At 42.5% G+C, this 22259-nt stretch overlaps 1 protein-coding gene across 2 annotated transcripts in view; it reads right to left on the reverse strand.

The window, feature by feature from the left end:
* PPP4R4 (protein phosphatase 4 regulatory subunit 4) overlaps window positions 1–22259 on the reverse strand; it is a gene marked incomplete in the record, with an annotated part of 442181 nt that overhangs the window by 200333 nt on the left and 219589 nt on the right. For both annotated transcript variants that reach the window (XM_030214960.1, XM_030214959.1), the window contains 3 exon segments: window positions 2859–2980; window positions 10907–11014; window positions 13109–13215. In XM_030214960.1, the coding sequence (XP_030070820.1) occupies window positions 2859–2980; window positions 10907–11014; window positions 13109–13215 (337 nt within the window).

Consider the following 22259-nt stretch of genomic DNA (forward strand, 5'->3'; position numbering starts at 1 on the left):
TCAGATAGGGGATTCCAGAGAAAGGAGACTCTCCCCATGAAATGATCCAGTTCTAGCTCCTATAGTGTAGAAACTTACATACAGAGAAACAAAACAATTAGAGAATTCCTCCTTTCAAGCTGCCTCTCCCTGTTCTCTATTTTCCCAACCCCATAAACTACCTTTGCAACTGCCCTATTATCCCACAAACTGCCCTCATCCCCCCCCCCCAAATGATCCCCCAGTCACTGCTCCGCCACCCCAATCATTATCCTCCCAAACTGCCTCTACCCCCCTTGACTATCCCCTACAACTACCCTACCATCCTGCAAACTACCCCATCCCCAAAATCTACCTCCCCAACTGCTCCACGCCCCATCACCTTGCAAACTGTCCCCGCCCCCAAAAGCAATTCACAAACTGAAGCAGTCCCAAAACTAACCCCTCCACTACTGCTACACCAGTCCAAAACCTAACCCCCCGAAACTGCTAGATCAGCTCGCAAACTAACCTCCCACAATTTCCCCACCACTCCAAAAACTAATCCTCCTCCAAAGACTACAAAGTCCCCCAAATCTACCACCCCTAAATGCTCCCTCCCCCACCCCCACCCCCCACACACACAATTGTAGAAACAAAGTTTCTGCACGTGGTGGGAGATGGAAGAGAAATTAAGTCACCCCTCAAATGGGAAAAAATAGTTCCAATGGCTGCAGCATACAACCACTCATTTACAGTAAAAAAAGCAATTATGGAATTGCACCTTTCAACCAATCCTCCCCTCTCCTCTCCTCTCCAGAACACAGGCACACAGAGCACCAACACAGATACAAATACACATACACCAGTGTTTCTCAACCCAGTCATCAGGACACACCCAGTCACTCAGGTTTTTAGGATAGCCACAATCTGCATACAATGGAGGCAGTGCATGTAAATATATCTCGTGCATATTCATTGTGGATATCCTGAAAATCTGGACGGACTTGAGAACCCCTGACATATACACATACCAACATGCCCAAACATGTAGACACACACATGCAAGCAAGCATGCACAGATACACATACATACAAACATACACTCACAAACTCATGCAAATACATATGAACATACACAAATATACCAGATAAACATAGAAAAGAGAAACACACACACGCAGAGGGCTGGAAAAAGTTCCATGAGCCATGCTCTGCATGCTTTCCCCAGCTGTCTACTATCTAGGTATATTTTTGAGAATGGATGCTTAAAGGTAATACTTGTACTCCAAATGTAGTCAACCATCTTATATAGTGCCTAATCCCTTGCTTTTACTGTCAGTTTAATGCATACCAACTTGATTTGGTGGCTGCCGTCTGGTTCTGTGCACTCATTCACAGTTTATTTTCGCCTCGTATATCGAGGTCTTTTTCCCAATTAGTATAACCATCTATTGTCCCACTCAGAGTGTATTGCATCAACCTAATCTTGTGGTCTAAATCCATAATCCTACACTTATTCATATTTTTTTTTTGTTACATTTGTACCCCGCGCTTTCCCACTCATGGCAGGCTCAATGCGGCTTACATGGGGCAATGGAGAGTTAAGTGACTTGCCCAGAGTCACAAGGAGCTGCCTGTGCCTGAAGTGGGAATTGAACTCAGTTCCTCAGTTCCCCAGGACCAAAGTCCACCACCCTAACCACTAGGCCACTCCTCCACTCCACTGCGTTTCTTTAATCATACTCCAATGCCGTAGCAATGGCTAATGGCTAATGGCACCCGGGGCGGGTCGCCGCTGCGCACCCCCCCCCCTCCCGGGTGCAGCACGGCGCGACTCCCCCCTCTGCGGCGCACCCCCCCCCGGACTGCATTCTTACCTGCGGAAGGGCCGATCCATCCCGAGTGCACGTCACTCGGAGCTGCGTCGGCCCCGCTGCTTCCCTGCTCTCTCTGCCCCGGAACAGGAAGTAACCTGTTCCGGGGCAGAGAGAGCAGGGAACCAGCGGGGCCGGCACCCCCCGAGCGCGTGCACCCAGGGCGGACCGCCCCTCCCGCCCCCCCCCCCCTTCCTACGCCACTGTCATACTCTCCTCTATTTTGTTTCTTGGCTTTTTTGCGCTTTGCTCCCTCTCTCTGTTATACTACCTGCTATAATGGTGACATTGTTGTTTATTCCTTCCTCTAGAATTCTTTAATTGTTTAAAAAAAATGAACTATCAAAAGTCCAAAGAAAGAACCCAATAGAACCCCAGCTTACAGCAAGTACAATATACCACTGAGTGGCTGTAGCCTCCTCTTCAGTTTGTTTTTAACCCATTGCAAATATTGTCCTTAAACACCATCATTCTTAATTTGAACATCAGCCTTTCAAAAGATATGACATTTAGGGGGGTCTTGGGCATGCGCTAAACGTTAGAGACGCCCATAGGAATGCAATGGCGCCTCTAGCGCGCGCCTATTTTTAGAACGCTAAAAACATGAGCACGCCTTAATAAAAGACTCCCTTAAGTTTTTAGTGAAATCCCAAATCAAGTCTGTGGTTAGTATTTTCAGGAAAAAAACAAACAAATAAAATAATGAACATGGGGAGTCTTTACTAAAGCTTAGCGCAAGTCATCTGCTGCAGGGCCCATAGGAATAAAATTGGTTCTGTAGCAGATAGTATGCATTAAGCTTTAGTAAAGGATCCCCTTATTCTGGAAAATAAAACCTGTTGTTCCTGAACACACATTGACTCTTGATAATCATTTTTTCACTTTTCAAAATGCACAACAGATTTCGAAAAAAGCTTCTAGAAAATACCTAAAAAAGAGAGTGAACTAAAATAATGTAGCTTATATAAATATAATAATCCTGGAAAGGCTACAACGTATAATTTGTGCCAGCATTAAACTCACCAGGGTCTAGCATTGTCAGCAGATTAACCAAGCTCTCAAACGATGCAAGACGTACATTGTTGTTTTCATCTCTAGCTAGTTCTACTAATTCAGGCAAGACCACAGTTTTTGTTAGTTCTGTCCTGCACAACAAAGAAAATAGTTACAGCAAAGAAATCATGAAGAGATGCAACACTTGACTTTTGTCAACTCTGAAGCTGATGTACGAACAAAGGCCAATTCCAGCACTAAAATCACACGATCCAGACAGACAGAAGTAGAAGAGAGTTCATTAACTGAAGCATTTGAGAAGATTCTGATGTCTCCAGGGCCAGCCCTACCACTAGGCATCTGCATAGGGTAGCAATGGAACAGAGGTGTAGAATTTTATCTCCTCCCTTTTTCCTTCCCGCTGCTGCTGCCCTCCCTCTTTCCAGGTTAAAGGGATTAGCATATTCAGTACCAGTGCGGGGGGGGGGGGGGGGGGGGGGGGGGGGGTCTTTAACCACAGCCTGTGCTTGAGCTCTGCTGCATCCTGCCCTCACTTTGACAGGAAGTTCTGCATCGAGGAGGTCCCTTAGTCCCAGAAAAGGGAGGGCCGCAGCACGAGATGAGGCAAAGCGGAGGGAGAAGTGGATAGTAGACATGGGTGGGGGGAGAGATGGGGTAGGAAAGGGGAGATGGTAGCCATAAGGAAGAAGGGTAAGGAGAGGAAATGGAGATGCTGGATTATTGGGGGAGGAGGGTAGCAAAAGGAAGGGGAAATGAAGATACTGGACTATGTAGGGTAAGGAAAGGAGGAGGAGATGCTGCACTATGAGGGGAAAGGGAAGGCCTTGACCTGTCCCATGGATTGGGTGAGGTGCCAGGGAGGATGGCTGGAAGTTCACCTAGGGTGTCAGGTGCACCTGGGTTGGTCGTGAATGCATCACTTCTTTTAAAATTATTGCAGGTTATTTCTTTAAATGTAACTTATAGATCCGATTGCAATAATTTTAGTTTTAAACACTTCCATTCCAAGACACAACTGCATTAATATATATGGCAGTGCTTAAATTCTGCTCACTAATACCCTGGTTAGAATCTTATGAGAAGGAAATTTCCTCATGATCAATTATATAATTTTTATTTAAAAAAAAAAAAGCAAACAAACCCAGAATGAATAAAATGTGAACTACAGTTGTAGCCAAATTATGGTGTGTACACAAGTAAAATGTATGATCTTCCATGCAAATCAAGGACATGGTAGCAGACTTAGCAGAACTCCTCTAGGGCTGATATATTTTTTTTATTTGTACCCTGTGCTTTCCTACTCATGGCAGGCTCAATGCGGCTTACATGGGGCAATGGAGGGTTAAATGACTTGCCCAGAGTCACAAGGAGCTGCCTGTGCAGGGAATTGAACTCAGTTCCTCAGGACCAAAGTCCACCACCCTAACCACTAGGCCACTCCTCCACTGTTGCTACTATTTGAGATTCTACATGGAATGTTGCTATTCCACTAGAAGTCGGCCCTTGCAGATCACCAATGTGGCCGCGCAGGCTTCTACATGGAATGTTGCTAGTGGAATAGCAACATTCCATGTAGAATCTCCAATAGTATCTATTTTATTTTTGTTACATTTGTACCCTGCGCTTCGCTTTCCCACTCATGGCAGGCTCAATGCGGCTTACATGAGGCAATGGAGGGTTAAGTGACTTGCCCAGAGTCACAAGGAGCTGCCTGTGCCTGCAGTGGGAATCGAACCCAGTTCCCCAGGACCAAAGTCCACCACTCTAACCACTAGGCCACTCCTGATAACTAATTGACCAGATATTTAGAGAACTGATCAGGTTAAGCCACACGGTTAATTACAGGTAGTGGTATGATCTTTTACTGCACCCCAAGAAAACCAGTTAAAGTCTGTATGGTCAGTGATTTGGCCGGACAAAATTTAAACAACGAATTAGAGGAGGGAAACAGGAATTTAATAGAGATTTGTCTGGGTAACTGAAGCTACCATAACAAATCTTTGGAATATAAACCTTAAGGTGTTTTAGCACAGTTCATTTTTTTCCCACTTAGCATTCAGCCCATCACAAAACCTCACGATCATTAACTAAGGGTTCAGCCTCTTTAGTATTACCAAGCTATGTCTTTCCATACTCCAGTTTAGGGTTCTAGTCCGCTGCTATGTTCAAGGTCTCAGGTAATGCAACACAACACACCATGACATTTCAAAATGGAGACTTGGCGATTGAGCTTTCAAACTTCTGAATACAAACCAATAAAATTACACCACATCATTCTTATTTTAAGAAACTGGAAAATATAAACTGCCTTCTATCTCATAAAGCCTCTTTAAATTTTCTATTTTCTTTTGAAAGATGTTCCTGGACAATAAAAACAGAAAGAAAGACCTATTTGTAACTATGATAAGGCAAAATGGTTCTCACATTTGAGTGAAGCCTTTGGATGAAACTCCAATGTAAAACAGTGACTGCTAAGGTTCAGAGCTTTTTGACATATTCTAATGAGCATTAGTACGTAAGTATTGCCATACTGGGACAGAACAAAGGTCCATCAAGTCCAGCATCCTGTTTCCAAAAGTGGCCAATCCAGGTCACAAAAAGCTCAATACATTTTATGTTGCTTATCCCAGAAATAAGCAGTGGATTTTCCCTGTCAGTTTAATAATGGTCTATGGACTTTTCATTTAGGAAGCCATCCAGACCTTTTTTAAACCCCGCTAAGCTAACTGCCTTTACCACATTGGCAACGTTAAGTGAAGAAAAATTTCTCAAATTCATATTAAATGTACTACTTTGTAGCTTCATCGCATGTCCCTAGTTCTAGCATTTTTGGAAACAAATGATTCACATCTACCCGTTTCACTCCACTCATTATTTTATAGACCTCTATTATATCTCCCCTCAGCTGTATTTTCTCCAAGCTGAAGAGCCCTAGAGTCTTCAGCAGAATGTCCTCCATCACAGTATTCAGGTGGGAATCCCTCCCCCCCCATTTTGTATGATGCTATTGTTGGTGAATCCAACTCTCTTGCAAAGTGAGAAGTATCTATGAGGACTGATATCTTGTTGTCCCTAGCGAAAACCTATGCAATTTTGCTTTCCCTTTACATACTGGTTGTAATCTTCAGGGCAGGATAAAAACATAGTGAAACTAGATACATGCCTACTGCCCAAATGTTTAGGAGGTGTGTAATTCAGTGGCTCGCAAGGTGAATCTTTGCCCTCATAAGAGTGGAAGGAGGGGGGGAAGAGTCACTGTTACCCACAGACATCTGTCTATTCTCCCCATCCCCTGTGCATTGTCTTCAGTTGGAAGAAGTCAGCAAGCAGCAATTCTTAACTGTTGCTTCCTCCTCTGCAATCAGAAATGTGGGGGCAGTTTAACAACCATGTTCAGTAACTTGCGGGGTCCCAAAAGGGACCATATTGACTCCTACCTACACTGTTTAATCTATTTTTGTCCCCTTTGTTAGCTTTAGTGCAATCTCTTTGCCTTATTCTATTTGTATATGAAGATGATATACAAATCATCTTGTTTAAATATTTCTGCTCCTCAGGCCTTTCAACTTCTCACCCAGAAATATCAATTTTTGACTGGTTGAGTACCAAAAAATTAAAACGGAATCCTGATAAAACTACTGCATTTCTCTTTAGTAGGCAAGGATTCTCGGATGCTTCTCTTCCACTCAGCATAGTAGGAACTCCACTCCCCCTAGTACATACGGTTAAGGTATTACGAGTAACTGTGGACTTGGGTTTAATTTTTCTATAACATTTCTAATGCAATTCAACGTTGTTTTCTCAAACTGTATTTACCGTATTTTTCGGACTATAAGACGCACCTAGGTTTTAGAGGAGGGAAATAGGAAAAAAAAAATTTCCTTTTTCCCTCCTCTAAAACCTAGGTGCTCCGGTGCGTCTTGTCCGAGTTCGGGATCGCCCTCCCCCCGGCCCTGTCACCACTTCTCCCTACTCACGTCACGCGATCTTCCCTGGTGGTCTAGTGACGTCGGGGCAGGAAAGAGCCCCCTCTTTCTTGCCCAGCGCGCTGCTCTCGGTGGCCATTTTGGGGGCTCTTTCCTGCCCCAACGTCACTAGACCACCAGGGAAGATTGCGTGACATGAGTAGGGAGAAGTGGTGACAGGGCCGGGGGGAGGGCGATCCCGAACTCGGAGGGAGGGCGGGCGATCCCGAACTCGGAGGGAGGGAGTGAGGGAGGGAAATCTCTACCTTCGGACTATAAGACGCACCTCCCCATTTTCCTCCCAAATTTGGGGGGGGAAAAGTGCGTCTTATAGTCCGAAAAATACGGTAATCCATTCAATTTGACTGCTACTTAATCGAGCTGCCCTTGAAACCTTAACAATTAGCTCCTTGGATTACTGTAATGCTTTATTGAATGGCCAGCAGGCAGTCACAGCTTATGCAAAATACTGCAATTAAGTTACAGGTTCTAAAAAAGTATGATCATGTGACTCCTCTGCTTAAAGAAGCCCACTGGATTCCAATTACCAACTATATTACACATTTAACTCTCATTCATCGAGTACTTCTATATCTCTCTCAAGTACTTTACCTTATATTCCAACTTGCATACTTGGGTCCTCCACTCAGAACCACCCTCACTTCAGCAGAATATATTTGATTCTACTAGGACCACTATTTTTAGTGTTAATACCCCAACCTTATGGAATGCCCTTCCCACTACTCTAAGTTTAGAATTGTTATTTGATAAATTAAAGGCTCAATTTAAAACATTTTTGCTTCGTGATTTTTTTTTTTGGCCTATTGCAACCTTAATCATCCCTCTTTAGATAAATATTCTTCGGGGCATTGCTGCTCCTGGACAGGGTCAGGGACCGAACGATCAGTTCTCTCACTTCTTTTCTTTTCCACTATTATGATTGTTAACTTTTCCTTTTTCTCTCTACATTGTATATCTATCTAATTTTAAATTATAAGCTGCTTAGAAGGACCTTCCCTTAAGCAGGGTTTCAAACAATAAAGAAACCTGAAACTTGGGGCCCTGTTTGTGGGATTTCTTTGGCACTTAGGGGCCCTTTTACTAAGCCGCATAGGCGTGTACGCACGTCCTACGTGCATCAACTTCGAACTATCACCCAGCTACCACATAGCCCAGGCGGTAATTTCATATTTAATGCGTGTCAACTAAGCTGCTGACAGGGCAGAAATCGGCACTGTATGCGCGTAGACCACTACCGCCCGGTTAACGCGTGAGACTTTACCCCTAGGTCAGTGGGTGGCAATAAGGTATCAGGCCCAAAATGGACACGAGCCAATTTTTATTTTGCCGCAAGTCCATTTTCGTCCAAAAACAGGCCTTTTTGCAGACATGCTGAAAAATGAACCTATACGCGTCTACACCAGCGCAGGCCATTTGACACGGAGGCGGGACAGAGAGGGAAGTCTCTACTGCGCATTTGCGAGTGAGTACGGTCACTCGCCGTTTATATGTTTGATATATATATATATATATATATATATATATATATATAAAACTATATAAACGAGAGGTGACCGACTCACCCGCAAACGCGCAGTAGAGACTTCCCTCTCTGTCCCGCCCCCGCGTCAAGACGTGATGATGTCAAAGGACGGAACAGAGAGGGAAAGGAATGCTGCACTGGAGGCGAGCTGATGAGAGGACTCACAGGAGGGAAAGAAACGCTGTGCTGGTGGCGAGCTGACGAGAGGACTCACAGGATGTAACGAAAGCAGAGGAGAGTTGATGGACACGAGGGCAGGGCAGGGGAGGGGGGAGAGGAGGGTTGCTGGACATGGGTGGATGGAGGGGAGGGGAGAGAGGAGGGTTGCTGGGCATGGATGGATAGAGGGGAGGGCAGGGGAGAGAGGAAGGTTGCTGGACATGGGAGGAGGGCAGGGGAGAGGGGAGGGTTGCTGGGCATGGGTGGATGGAGGAGAGGGCAGGGGAGAGAGGACGGTTGCTGGACATGGGGGGAGGGTAGGGGAGATAGGAGGGTTGGTGGACATGGGTGGATGAAGGGGAGGTCAGGGGAGAGAAGAAGGTTGCTGGATATGGATGAATGGAGGTGAGGTCAGGGGAAAGAAGAGGGTTGCTGGACATGGATGCATGGAGGGGAGGGGAGGTCAGGGGAGGCAAGAGGGTTACTGTACATGGATGGATGGAGAGGAGGGCAGGTCAGGGGAGAGAAGAGGGTTGCTGCACATGGATGGATGGAGGGGAGGGCAGGGAGAGAGGAGAATTGTTGAATATGGATGGAGGGGAGGGAAAGGAAGACAGGAAGGAGATGCACATGGATGGAAGGGAGACAGAAGAAATTCTGGACATGGATGAAGGGGAGGGAACACAAAGGAAGGAGATGCACATGGATGGATGGGAAGGGAGAGAGGAAATGCTGGACATCCAACTCTCATTTTTCTTCGGCTGTTCCACTACACTGTTAAAAACAAAAATCTTGCCTGTTTTAACGGGCTTAACGGCTAGTATATATATATATATATATATATATATATATATATATATATATATAGGACAAACAAAATGACTCCTAAAAACTAGGTTGATTGAACATAAACATTGCATATCAGCAGGGAAATTGGAAATGCCCTTACTTAGACACTGTCATGAGTTGCGGCATACTTTTGAGCAACTACAATTTTACAGTCATTGATCAAATTAATGATAATGGTAGAAGAGGGATGTTTCAAAAATTTTACATCAACATGAACAGAGATGCATTTTTCAATTACAAACTATGGGGCCCTTTTATAAAGTCGCTAAGCGTCTACATGCGCTCAATACACGCCAAAATGGAGTTACCACATGGCTACCGTGTGGCTCTTGTGGTAATTTCATTTTTAGCATGCGTCCAATATGTGTAACTGAAAAATAATTTTTATTTTCTGCCGTGCATATTGGACGCACGCCAAGTGGCATTTGACACGCATATGTCATTGCCGCCCGGTTACCGCATGAGTCTTTACCGCTAGGTCAATGACTGGCGGTAAGGTCTCAGACCCAAAATGGACCCGCGGCAATTTTCATTTTGCTGCACGTCTATTTTCAGCAAAAATTTTAAAAAGGCATTTTTTTGTAGGTGCGCTGAAAAATAATTCTGCGCACGCCCAAAACATGCGTCTACAATACCGCGGGCCATTTTTCAGCGCACCTTAGTCCCAGTATTTTGGGAAAGAGTAAACAAGCGATTCAAGTCTACCCGTTCCACTCCACTCAGTATTCTACAGACCTCTATCGTATCTCCCCTCAGCCGTCTTTTCTCCAAGCAGAAGAGCCCTAGCCGCTACAGCCTTTCCTCATAGGGAAATCTTCCCATCCCCTTTATCATTTTTGTCACCCTTCTCTGTACCTTTTCTAATTCCACTATATCTTTTTTGAGATGCGGCAACCAGGATTCAAAACAATATTCAAGGTGTGATCGCACCATGGATTTAAGGAAGAAGATGAAGAATGAAGTTCTTGCTGGAGCTAAGTGATATTTTTTGGTTTACTGTGCACAATGGAGTTACACACTTTTTGAGAAGCAGATACCCTTAACCTAAATGAATAGGTACTATCTGAGAGGTGGACTGTTTTTTTTTTATTACAGACATTATCAGTACCCATTTTGGGGGGAACAATAGTTTTTTCTCCTATGTGAAATTGTTTTCTATTGTTCCTTTTTTTCTCGGAGCTGGTTAGAAACCTGTGATAGAAGTCATTAAAGAGAGAGATTGCTTCTCTGGAGACAGATTGTTTCTCTGGACCCTCCCTGGCAGTTGAGGTTTCATGTTATTTATTTAATTAAATATATACATCAGACTGTCCCCCCTCTCACTGGCATCTTATGCAAAATGCTTTTGAATTAATATTTAGTTTTGACATTTTGCTTTGCAAAATATTTAATAAGTCTATATTTTAGGGATGCAAAGAATACAATAGTTATGACACTTTATATAAAATTATGATATTAGAAAGTTATGAGATAAGCAGGCAGACAATAATATGTTTTTAGAAAAAGCCATGCAAGTTTTCTGACAGGTACATTGCACTCACCCTATTCCTTGTGCTATATATTCCAGTTGCCGACACATGCAGGACCGAACTTCATATTCTACATCCTGACACAGTGACTTTACCAATGGAAGTATATCTCTCTTAATGCTAAAAAAATGGAGGTTTTATTAATATAATGAAAAAGAAGTTCTCTTTTAATGCACTGTTAGACAAATGCAGCTGCAGGAATATATTTTTAATTAAAATAATATGCAGTTAGAATTTAAATATCCTTTTCAAGCAGATTTTATAAACAGGCTATCTCACAACAGTTATATGCTTCGAAGGGCTAGATCTGCTGTCAAGCACAGCCATGTTGGCCACCATCACTTTATTTTCTTCCTGAGGGAAGCAGGAACTGTCAAAAACTGAAATTGGTTCTCACATATTTTTTTTTTATTCCAGCCCTACAAATCAATACCAGAAAAACACAACTGGAGCTGGAAACCAGGCTTTCTTTAGAAGACACACTCAATTGCTCCTCCCATTAGAGGACACAGACATGTAGGACTGAATTCTTAAATGGCGCTGACAAAATCGGCACCGAGAACAATAGCGCTCAGCGCTATTCTATAAACGGCGCTTAAAATTAGGCGCCATTTTGTGGAGCAAGAGAGAATGATGTGTAGGGAGAAGTACTGGGGGGGGGGGGGGGGGGGGGGGGGGGGGAGGGAAGAGGAGGGGGGATGATGCTGAGACATGCACCGCCGACATTTGACCATATGGGAATGGCTTTAGTCTGCTAAGGATATTGATATGAACAATAAAGCTGTATGATTCGTGGTAAAGATGGAGATGGTAGATGAAGGGCTATGAGAAACAAAGCCCTGGGCAGTGGGTCGTGCATATAAGCTACTGCCTCAGGAGGAAGAATGTTCTTAATCCCAATGTCTTGAACGAATGCCCTATGGATGGTAGCACTGTTTGAAACTGGCTTGAACATAGCGGGAAGGGAAGGGGGGGAAGGGGGGGGGACGAGTGGATGGGAGGGGGACGGGGGGAGGGAGGGGGGGGGGAAAATAAAGAAAATGTTCACAAGCTGATTTGAACTAGCATATTGTTACTTGGTTGAATATCTCTCAGTGTATAACATGTTTAACTGTTGTTGCTCTTAATAAAAAAGATTTAAATATAAAATTAGGCGCCATTTATAGAATAGCGCTTAGCACCAGGAACCATGACTAAATTTAGGCATGACCATTTACATCAGCGAAACCTCTGTGTAAATCCCTGTGCCTAAATTAGGAGCTGATCCCCTTTATTCTATAACGTGTGTATATTAAAGGAACACCCCTGATCCGCTCATGGCCATGCCCCCCTTTTTGGACCCACGCGTAAATTTTATTTAATTCCAATTAGCACCAATAATTGTTTGTTAAAATCTCAATTATTGGCACTAATTGGCTCGTTCATCAATTGTGTGCACAATTTTTAGCCCTTTTTATTGAATTTGGGGGGGGGGGGGTGGCCTGGATTTTTATGAGGTTTTCCCCGTTCAGTGCTTATTTAAAAAGCTTTGAGATTAGACCATAGTGTTCTGTAAAACATATTTTAGCCTCCATTATGTGTTGTGCAAATCTTTTTTGCAGAAAAAAATGTAAAAGATTAAAAAAGGTGAATCAACATTCATTGCGGCCTTTCCTCAACATTACATTTATTAAAGAATTTCCTGTCGATATTTAGCAATGTGAACTGGAAAGCTACTACATACAGTAAAACTGATACTGTAAGTAATTATATAGTACAATGCTTCATCTGTCCTTCAATGTTGCTGTGGGAGTAGACATAAAAAGGAAGCATTCTGGAGGCAGCTTGCAAAGGTCATTAATTAAACTTGGAACCAATTTAAAGCAGTATTGCAGTTGCTCAATCAATGTATTATAGCATATCAGCTTTATAAAGTGGGAAACCTTTAAAACATTAAAGAAAGAAAATCATTTAAACACTGAATGTATGAGACTGATGCAGCATTTGCTGCACAATCCACAACCTTTCCAAATCTCCTGGAAAAGACAATAAATTTCAGATAACTGTGTTTTAATAACAATAATTAGTATGAAAGTAATTACGGTGCTTTTCAGCTTATGCCACAGGAAAGTATGCAAATAATTTGTACAAACAGGAATACAGGCTGAACTCCTAATTATGCTTGTCGTTTAAACTGCTAGTACTGTAAATAACAAAGAAAGAGAAACTACTCACACATGAATTTCAAACTTGTTAGCTAACTTCCCCAAGATTTTACAACTAGCTAAGCGAGACTGAACTGTTTGAGAAAGCTGTGCCTTGGAAATAAGTGGATTCAAAATCTAAAAAAAAAGGAGAGAAAATGAAATGGTAAATGTTACCAACAATGTAAATCCAACAACAGAGATCATACACATATTTATTTGCTACTGAATCTATTCAACAGTTGGGCCTAGATCTTCCCTGCTACCAATTGGCTTCCGTTGTTTGATCTTCAGACTCACTATCACTGGTAGGATGTACTTTTCTCAAGGCTATTCATTGCTGATGTTAACAGCTATACAGGATATTTCTTCCAATTCTATTTCTGCATTGTCTTAACTCTAGTAAAGATAATAAGAACTAAAGGAAGAAAGACATTTTTTAAAACCCTCTATGGAAATGACTCTCAACACTTTGTAATAGATATAAAATCACAGAACATTAAAAATTATCTGGATATCCTGGATGACACCAGCAACCCAATGAAATGCTGCTGACATCTCAATCAACTCTGATGCACTAAAAGTTCAACCGAAATAGTTGAATATAAACCACCATTTAGCGTGGGTCTCATATTCTAACTTGCAACAGTTAAATCCATTTCATTAGTCCATCTATTAATATTTATACTGATTTACATCATTAAAGTTACTTTAAGACTGTAATGTTTGTAGGTGCTGTTACCTTTGACCTAGTTAAACTGAATGATGCAGTTGCAAGGATCAACTAGCTGATGGGCGGGCTTCTCTCAGTTACAAGCTTCATTAGAAACTCGGTAAACTGATGTGGTAGCCATGTTGGTCCACTTTTAAAGGAAATAAATAGAAATCATACAAAAACATAGAAAACTAATAAAATTGTACCATTTTTAATGAACTAACAATACATTTTTGATTAGTTTTCAAAGGTAACCCTTCTTCAGATCAGAAATAAGCAAATGTTTGATAAATATCAGTATATAAAGTGAAACACAAAAGCATTCTCACAGAAAGAGAGCGGGGTGGGTTAAGTGAAAAACAGGGGAAGCTGGGTGGATGAGAGGGAGAAATGGATGGTAGATAAGAGGGCGACAAAGCAGTAGCATTTTATGGTTTATAACAGGCTAGAAAACCCAGCTGTTTGTTAAATCCTGTCTAGTGGGGGTCAAAATATTTAATCACTTTGACTTCAAAAGTCTTACATTCCTGGATTGTCTTAAAGTTTCCTTTTAGTATTCTTACCATAAAACCATTGATGCAGTGTTCTGATTTTGTAAAGTGTTGTCCCACAGAGGTGACATCCTGGTTGGCATTGGCATTTTTCATATGATGTCTATATAGATTAAATCTCGTCTTTAGCATCTGGCTTGTTTCTCCAATGTATCACCCTTCTTCACACTTTTTACATTGAATGATATATACTACATTTGAAGAGGAGCATGTGAAGGATTCTTTTATATTGAATATTTTTCCTTTGTAAAAGAGTGTGGGATCCTGTGAAATGTGTTTGCACAGTTTGCAGTTGGGTATATTGCAAGGATGTGTGCCACTCCATTCTTTGTGAGTTTCTATCGGGAGCTTGCTTTTCACTAGTTTGTGTTTTAAGTTGGGTGGCTGTCGGAAGGCCAGCACTGGTGAGGATGGGAATATCTCTTTCAGTAGCTCATCCTCCTGGAAGAGTAGCTGTAAATCTTTTCTGATTCTTTTCAATTTTTCTAGCTCTGGGTCATATGTCACTATAAGGGGGATTCTTTCCGTAGCTTTCTTTTCCTTGTACTGCAATATGTTTTCCCTGGGTATTTTAAGGGAGGAAGCAACATTCTTGGAGATTATTTTAGGGTTGTAGTCTGTTTGAAGGCTTCAGTCAGGATTTTGAGGTGTTTATCCAGGGGTGTGCTGGTAAATTTTTAACAACAGGCTCTTTCTCCGGACGTAGCCAGCTCTGCAGTTGGAAGGGCCGGGGGGGAGCAACACTTGCCTCTCTCTCCTCCCTCCCTTCGTGCGGGCACGCTAAGCATACCTTTGCTGGCAGCCAATAAATGGAATGGACTGCCACCACTCCCAACATCTTGCTCTGAGCAGCATGCTGAAACTTCTCACACAAGCTGGAGAAGTCCCAGCCTGCTGCTCAGAGCTGGAAACAAGGAGCGGGGAGCAGCAGCAGTCTATTTACTTGGCTGGCGGGGCTCAGCATCCCCACCAGCAAAGTAAAAGAGGAATTCAGCAGGGGGCCCAAGCCCACATTTTGGGAGCCAGTTGTTAAAGTAGCCATGGAGGGCCCTACTTTAACAACCGGCTCCCAAAATTCTTAAAAACTTAACAACTGGCTCTTGCGAGCCTGTGAGAGCCTGCTCCAGCACACCACTGTGTTTATCTCTGTCTCTTGGGTCAGAGCAGACAAAATGGTATCTTTTGGCTTGGCTGTGTATGATGGATTTTTTTTGTATGTGAAGGATGGAAGCTGCAGTTGTGGAGGTAACTGCATCTGTATGTAGGTTTCCTGTATATAGATGTTTGTATAATAACCATTGCTGATGGAAACTGTGGTGCCTTCTAACAGTCACCCAACTTAAAACACAAACTAGTGAAAAGCAAGCTCCCGATAGAAACTCAAAAAGAATGGAGTGGCACACATCCTTGCAATATACCCAACTGCAAACTGTGCAAACACATTTCACAGGATCCCACACTCTTTCAAAAAGGAAAAATATTAAACAAAGGAATCCTTCACATGCTCATCTTCAAATGTAGTATATATAATTCAATGTAAAAAGTGTGAAGAAGGGTGCTATATTGAAGAAACAAGCCAGATGCTAAAACGAGATTTAATCTACATAGATATCATACGAAAAATGCCAATGCCAACCAGGATGTCACCTCTGTGAGACAGCACTTTACAAAATCAGAACACTGCATCAATGATTTTATGGTAAGAATACTAAAAGGAAACTTTAAGACAATCCAGGAACATAAGACCTTTGATATCAAAATTATTAAATATTTTGACACCCACTAGACAGGACATAATGAAGATCTGGGTTATCTACCATCCATCTCTCCCTGTCTCTCATCTACCCAGCTCCCCCTGTTTCTCACCCAACCCACCCCACCCTCTTCCTGTGAGACTGTTATTGGAATGCTTTTGTGTTTCACTTATATATACTGATATTTATCAACATTTGCTTATTTCTAAGCCAAAGAAGGGTCACCTTCGAAAGCTAATCAAAAAATGTATTGTTAGTCCAATTAAAAAGGCATCATCTTATTTTTTTTTCTCTGTTTTTGTTTTATTTCTATTTATTACTAATAGAAACTGGAAAATCTCGTGGGGAATGGGAAAATTACACTAGCACTTGAACCACAATGGTCATTTTAGAAACCCTATTTCTGTTTTGGACATGTGTAAATCAGCTTTTAAATGTGTGTATCACATAATAACCGGCATGAAGACACAAAGGAAATCTACTGTGTCCCAGAATTTAACTTTCAAAAGGGCAACTATGATAAAATAAGAAAAGTGATTTAAAAAAAAATAAAAAAAAGGAGCAGCTGTAAAGCTTATGAGTTGAAATCAGGGATGGACATTGTTTAAAAATAATATCTTAGAAGGCCAGACCAGATGTATTTCACTTATTAAACAAAGGATGAAGGAAGGCCAAAAGAAAGCTGGTATGGTTAAAAGGAAAAAAAGAACATCTTTTGAAAAATGGAACAAGAATCTAAATGAAGGGGGGAAAAAAGCATCAGAATTACTGGCAAACTAGATGCAAAGTGTTGATAAGGAAGGTGTGAGGCAGTGAGGAAACTAGTGCAGATGCCCCTTGAGATATTCTCTGTGGGGAGTTGCACTTCAGCCATCATACAGCAGGTGGCTTTGGACCTGCTGTACCCCTGGCTGAACTGCAGAACTACTATGCCAGGACCCAGTGCATTATGGGGAAGTGAGGCTGTCTGCCCAGAAGGGAGTGGCTTCACAGAGTATGGTTAAAAGCTTTAGGTCAAGGTAAAAGGGGGAGGCCCCGGAACGAGGGAGCCCAGGAGGAGCAAGGTCCCAATACGGAGACCTTGGCAAAAAAAGGCCTCGCGAGGAGGAAGGTCCTGACACAGAGACCTTGGCAAAAGAGGCCTCGTGAAGAGGAAGGTCCTGACACAGAGACCTTGGCAAAAGAGGCCTCGCGAGGAGGAAGGTCCTGATACAGAGACCTTGGCAAAAGAGGCCTCGCGAGGAGGAAGGTCCCGACACAGAGACCTTGGCAAAAGAGGCCTCGCGAGGAGGAAGGTCCCGACACAGAGACCTTGGCAAAAGAGGCCTCGCGAGGAGGAAGGTCCCGACACAGAGACCTTGGCAAAAGAGGCCTCGCGAGGAGGAAGGTCCTGACACAGAGACCTTGGCAAAAGAGGCCTCGCAAGGAGGAAGGTCCCGACACAGAGACCTTGGCAAAAGAGGCCTCGCGAGGAGGAAGGTCCCGACACAGAGACCTTGGCAAAAGAGGCCTCGCGAAGAGGAAGGTCCCGACACAGAGACCTTGGCAAAAGAGGCCTCGCGAGGAGGAAGGTCCCGACACAGAGACCTTGGCAAAAGAGGCCTCGCGAGGAGGAAGGTCCCGACACACAGACCTTGGCAAAAGAGGCCTCGCGAGGAGGAAGGTCCCGACACACAGACCTTGACAAAAGAGGCCTCGCGAGGAGGAAGGTCCCGACACACAGACCTTGGCAAAAGAGGCCTCGCGAGGAGGAAGGTCCCGACACACAGACCTTGGCAAAAGAGGCCTCGCGAGGAGGAAGGTCCCGACACACAGACCTTGGCAAAAGAGGCCTCGTAAGGAGGAAGGTCCTGACACAGAGACCTTGGGGAGAGAGAGATAAAGGTATATGGCTGGGGAAAAGCCACAAGGACATGTTGTTTACTGTGATATCTCTATATATAAAAGGCACCACCAACGTTCTAAATGAAGCCTCCAGCCGGAAGTGTGAAGGGGGAGAGATATCCGTTTTCCCCATGAGTGTCTGCCCCGCCCTTGCTCTCTCTGTAACACAAACAATGAAGGAAAACACAGCAAAGCACGAAATCAAATCACTCTCTCTGTAACAGTGAAGGACTCAGAGGGGGGAGGGGAGAGAGGGCAGAAGCCCTCACTATCTCTGTAACACAAACACTGCACAGCAGGAAACAACACTGAAGGACTCGACTCCGAGGGGGGAGGGGACAAAGAGCAGAAGGGACAGACAGCACACTCCCACATGCACACAGAATAAGACCTTGCTAGCCCCCGTTTCATTTGCATCAGAAACGGGGCTTTTTTACTAGTACTTTAATAAAACAAGTACTCCACTACCAACTTTTCATTACAGTACTACATTTATTGTTCCATTGTCAATCATCTCAACAATAAGAGGTTACCGTGCAACTCCCTTACACACACTATACACACCTTCAACCACTCAAAATATATTTGAGTATTTGTGCAAGACTTTCCGATGCTGCGCAACGGATCCACTACAGAGTTAAACAACTGAGGATAATCGTTGAAAGTGGATACTGTATATTCTTTGACACTCATCATTTTGCTGTATGTAAAGCCTTGTAACGGCTTTTAAATGTTGGACATGTTGAACTAAATGGACAAGTGATTTGAGTACGTAACCTGATTGGATTAACAACAGTGGCTCAACAGTGGTTGAGGCTGATCTTTTATGGCAATGATGGACCAAAGTTTATGAGAAATATTGTTGTGTATTGGTCAAAGCATTATCAACATTGTATGTATTATACTTAATGTATATTGCAGAGTACGTATATAATACACAAATATATTTGGAGTGGTTGAAGGTGTGTATGTTGTGTGTAAGGGAGTTGCACGGTAACCTCTTATTGTTGAGATGATTGACAATGGAACAATAAATGCAGTACTGTAATGAAAAGTTAGTAGTGGAGTACTTGCTTTATTAGAGTGTATTACTAACCGTACTCCTATAATAGGTTATATCCCTCTGTTCGTGATTGGATTTGTTTACTGTGATATGCCAGACTACTGTTTAATGGCTGGCTTACGGCTGCTTGCTGAACTGCCGGGGTGGCGGCCCTCTTTATGCCTCTGGCTCTGAGAAGAATAAGCCCGAGATTGCATGAACATAAATATTAATAATTGCTTGTTGAACCACTGAGGATTATTCTTATTAAAACCTTGCCCTTTGAGGTAACAGGACTGAGACTGTTCTGTAAATAAACACCTTTTATGTTGAACTCATACCTCCTGTTTGGCTGTATTATTGCTCCAGTTATGCCCAAACCCGCTTGACGTCTTACAGAAGGTTAAAAGAGAATTTGGAAAGAAGCTTGATGTAAAAATTTTTTTACTTCAAAAAATACAAAAAGTAAAAACGTCTTCAGGCATATTAAAAGTAGGAAGTTTGTGATAGAGTCAGCAGGATTGTTAGATCATAAAGAAGTAAAAGGGACACTCAAGGTAGACAAAGCCAAAGTGGAGAAACTAAATTAATTCTTTAATTTGCTCTTTACTGAGGAGGATATAAAGGATCTACCCATACTGGCAATGGCATTTAAAGATGATGGAAGATGTCATAAGCCAAATCAGCAAGTTAAAGAGCAGTAAATCATTTGGATTGGTTGATATTCCCCACATACACCCAAAAGTTCTGAAAGATCTCAAAAATTAAATTGCTGACCATTAGTATCTGCCATTTTCAGGGCTCAGACCGTAGAAGTCTGCCCAGCACTAGCCCTGCCTCCCAACCACCAGCTCTGCCACCCAATCTCCGCTAAGCTTCTGAGGATCCATTCCTTCTGAACAGGATTCTTTTATGTTTATCCCACGCATGTTTGAATTCCGTTACCGTTTTCATCTCCACCACCTCCCCCGGGAGGACATTCCAAGTATCCACCACTCTCTCCGTGAAAAAATACTTCCTGACATTTTTCTTGAGTCTGCCCCCCTTCAATCTCATTTCATGTCCTCTAGTTCCACCGCCTTCCCATCTGTGGAAAAGGTTCGTTTGCGGAATAATACCTGTCAAATATTTGAACGTCTGTATCATATCACCCATGTTTCTCCTTTCCTCCAGGGTATACATGTTCAGGTCAGCAAGTCTCTCTTCATACGTCTTGTAACATTCTTGTAGCTTTTTTTTGCATCGCTTCAATTCTTTTTCCATCCTTAGCAAGATACGGCCTCCATAAAAGTATGTTTTCAAACAAGCTTTGAAATTTAAAAAAGCCTTTGTGCTAAGTAAAAGAATACTGAAGATTGTGTACTTTCATAATGAGCTTTCTTTAACGGAGGAAAAGTAAGTCGATGACTGCCTATCGAACGGAAATGCGTTGGAGTATATCGGATGGCCATTTTTGCTAAGAAGGAGTTCCCAGGTAAGAGGCCCTAAAAGCCAGACAAGGAATCTTAAATTGCACAAGAAATCCAAGGGGCAGCCAGTGTAGAGAATATAACAGTCACATGGTCATGTTTTTTGGCATGATATAAAAAGCGGGCAGCCATATTTTATAAGAACTGTAAGTGTTTCAGTTGAGTTATCATAATCTATACAGGAGATCAGAAGCGCCTGAATAATGGCATGCATAGCAAAAAATCATAAAAGACCCCAAAGGCGGAGGAGATGGCGAAGTGTCAAAAAGCTGAGTTGAATCACTTGAGAAATTTGCTTCTTAAAAGTTAATTGGGAGTCAAATTGTATGCCTAAATAGCAAAAAGGTTGGAAAGGCAGTATGTCTATATCAAAGAAATGGGAAACTAAAGGGGTGGATGATAACTAGTTACACAACATACAATCAATGGATGATTAAAATCTGGAACTCGTTGCCAGAGGATGTGGTTAATGAGGTTAGCATAGCTAGGTTAGAAAAAGGTTTTGATAAGTTCCTGGTGGAAAACTTCATAAACTGTTATTAAGGTAGATCTCAGGAAAGCCACTGCTTATCACTGGGGGACCAGTAGCATTGAATCTTGCTACTTCTTGGGCTTCTGCTAGATATTTATAACCTAGCTTAGCCACGTTGGAAGCATGTTACTGGGCTAGGTGCACCTTTGGTCTGACCCAATATGGCAATTCTTATGTAAACTTATACATATTTAAATCACAATCTTAGGAAGTCAGGATATACACATTCTAAATATTAAGACATGCATATGACAAGGAGATGTGGTCTGGATGTTTTTGGGGTGAGGCTAGGGTGGGATAAAAAAGAAAGATGTATGTGTATTCCCCATTTCAGTAGAGGACTACACATTTATGTCCACCAACATCAACGTTGGAATTTACACCTGCACCTGGGATGTCTAGGTTAGAGAAAGTTGCTCAGTTTGTGCAGTGCTCTTCTGGAGGGATTAGAGATGGTCACCCACTTAATCCCATAGTGCTTTTGTCCCTCCCTAAAGTGGTACTGGCAAAGGACATTGGGTGCTGTGATAGCTTTGGAAAACATAGATGTGTGTGTTTCTGAAATGGCACACATATATGTGTAAATTCCGAGATACCAATATATACATATGTATGCTGGCATGCACATATTTATGTTGCCATGTTGATCCTGTTGATGCTTGTAAAATGGATGCCCCCACCAAACATAACCACTGCACACACATCCATTCCTTGATATCTTTTACAGCAGGCTCCATGTTGGCAGACGCTGTCCTAAAATACTAGCGGAACTTGAGACATACCAATCTGGACATCTCAATTCCGATTTGTACATCCTTTCTAAAATCCACCTCTGACTGCTGATGCTAACTAGATTATAGGGGAAGCCAACAGTCAATCAAAACAGAATGACTGAGGTATCTTCAAAGGCACTGTTTAAACAGGGAAATTTGAATAGTCTGAGATGTGGAAAAAGCTGTTGGATTATATGAAGAATGATTACCTGCAACAACTATGATAAACAGTTTGTGAATAAGAGTAAAAATGAATGCAGAAAATAAGAACAAAGTTCAAGTATAAGGCATTAAATGAACATACGAATGAGTCACCTCAGCGACATGAAGAAAAGATCAATGAGACACTGTGACACAAGAAACCTAAATATCAAAATGACAGATTAGACAAAACTAGTGGTGTGGTGGCACTGTATGTTAAGGATGACAAAGTAAAGTAAGAAACAAACAGCACTCTGAAAT

This window comes from Microcaecilia unicolor, chromosome 9 (genome assembly GCF_901765095.1).
Source record: "Microcaecilia unicolor chromosome 9, aMicUni1.1, whole genome shotgun sequence".
Taxonomy (NCBI): domain Eukaryota; kingdom Metazoa; phylum Chordata; class Amphibia; order Gymnophiona; family Siphonopidae; genus Microcaecilia; species Microcaecilia unicolor.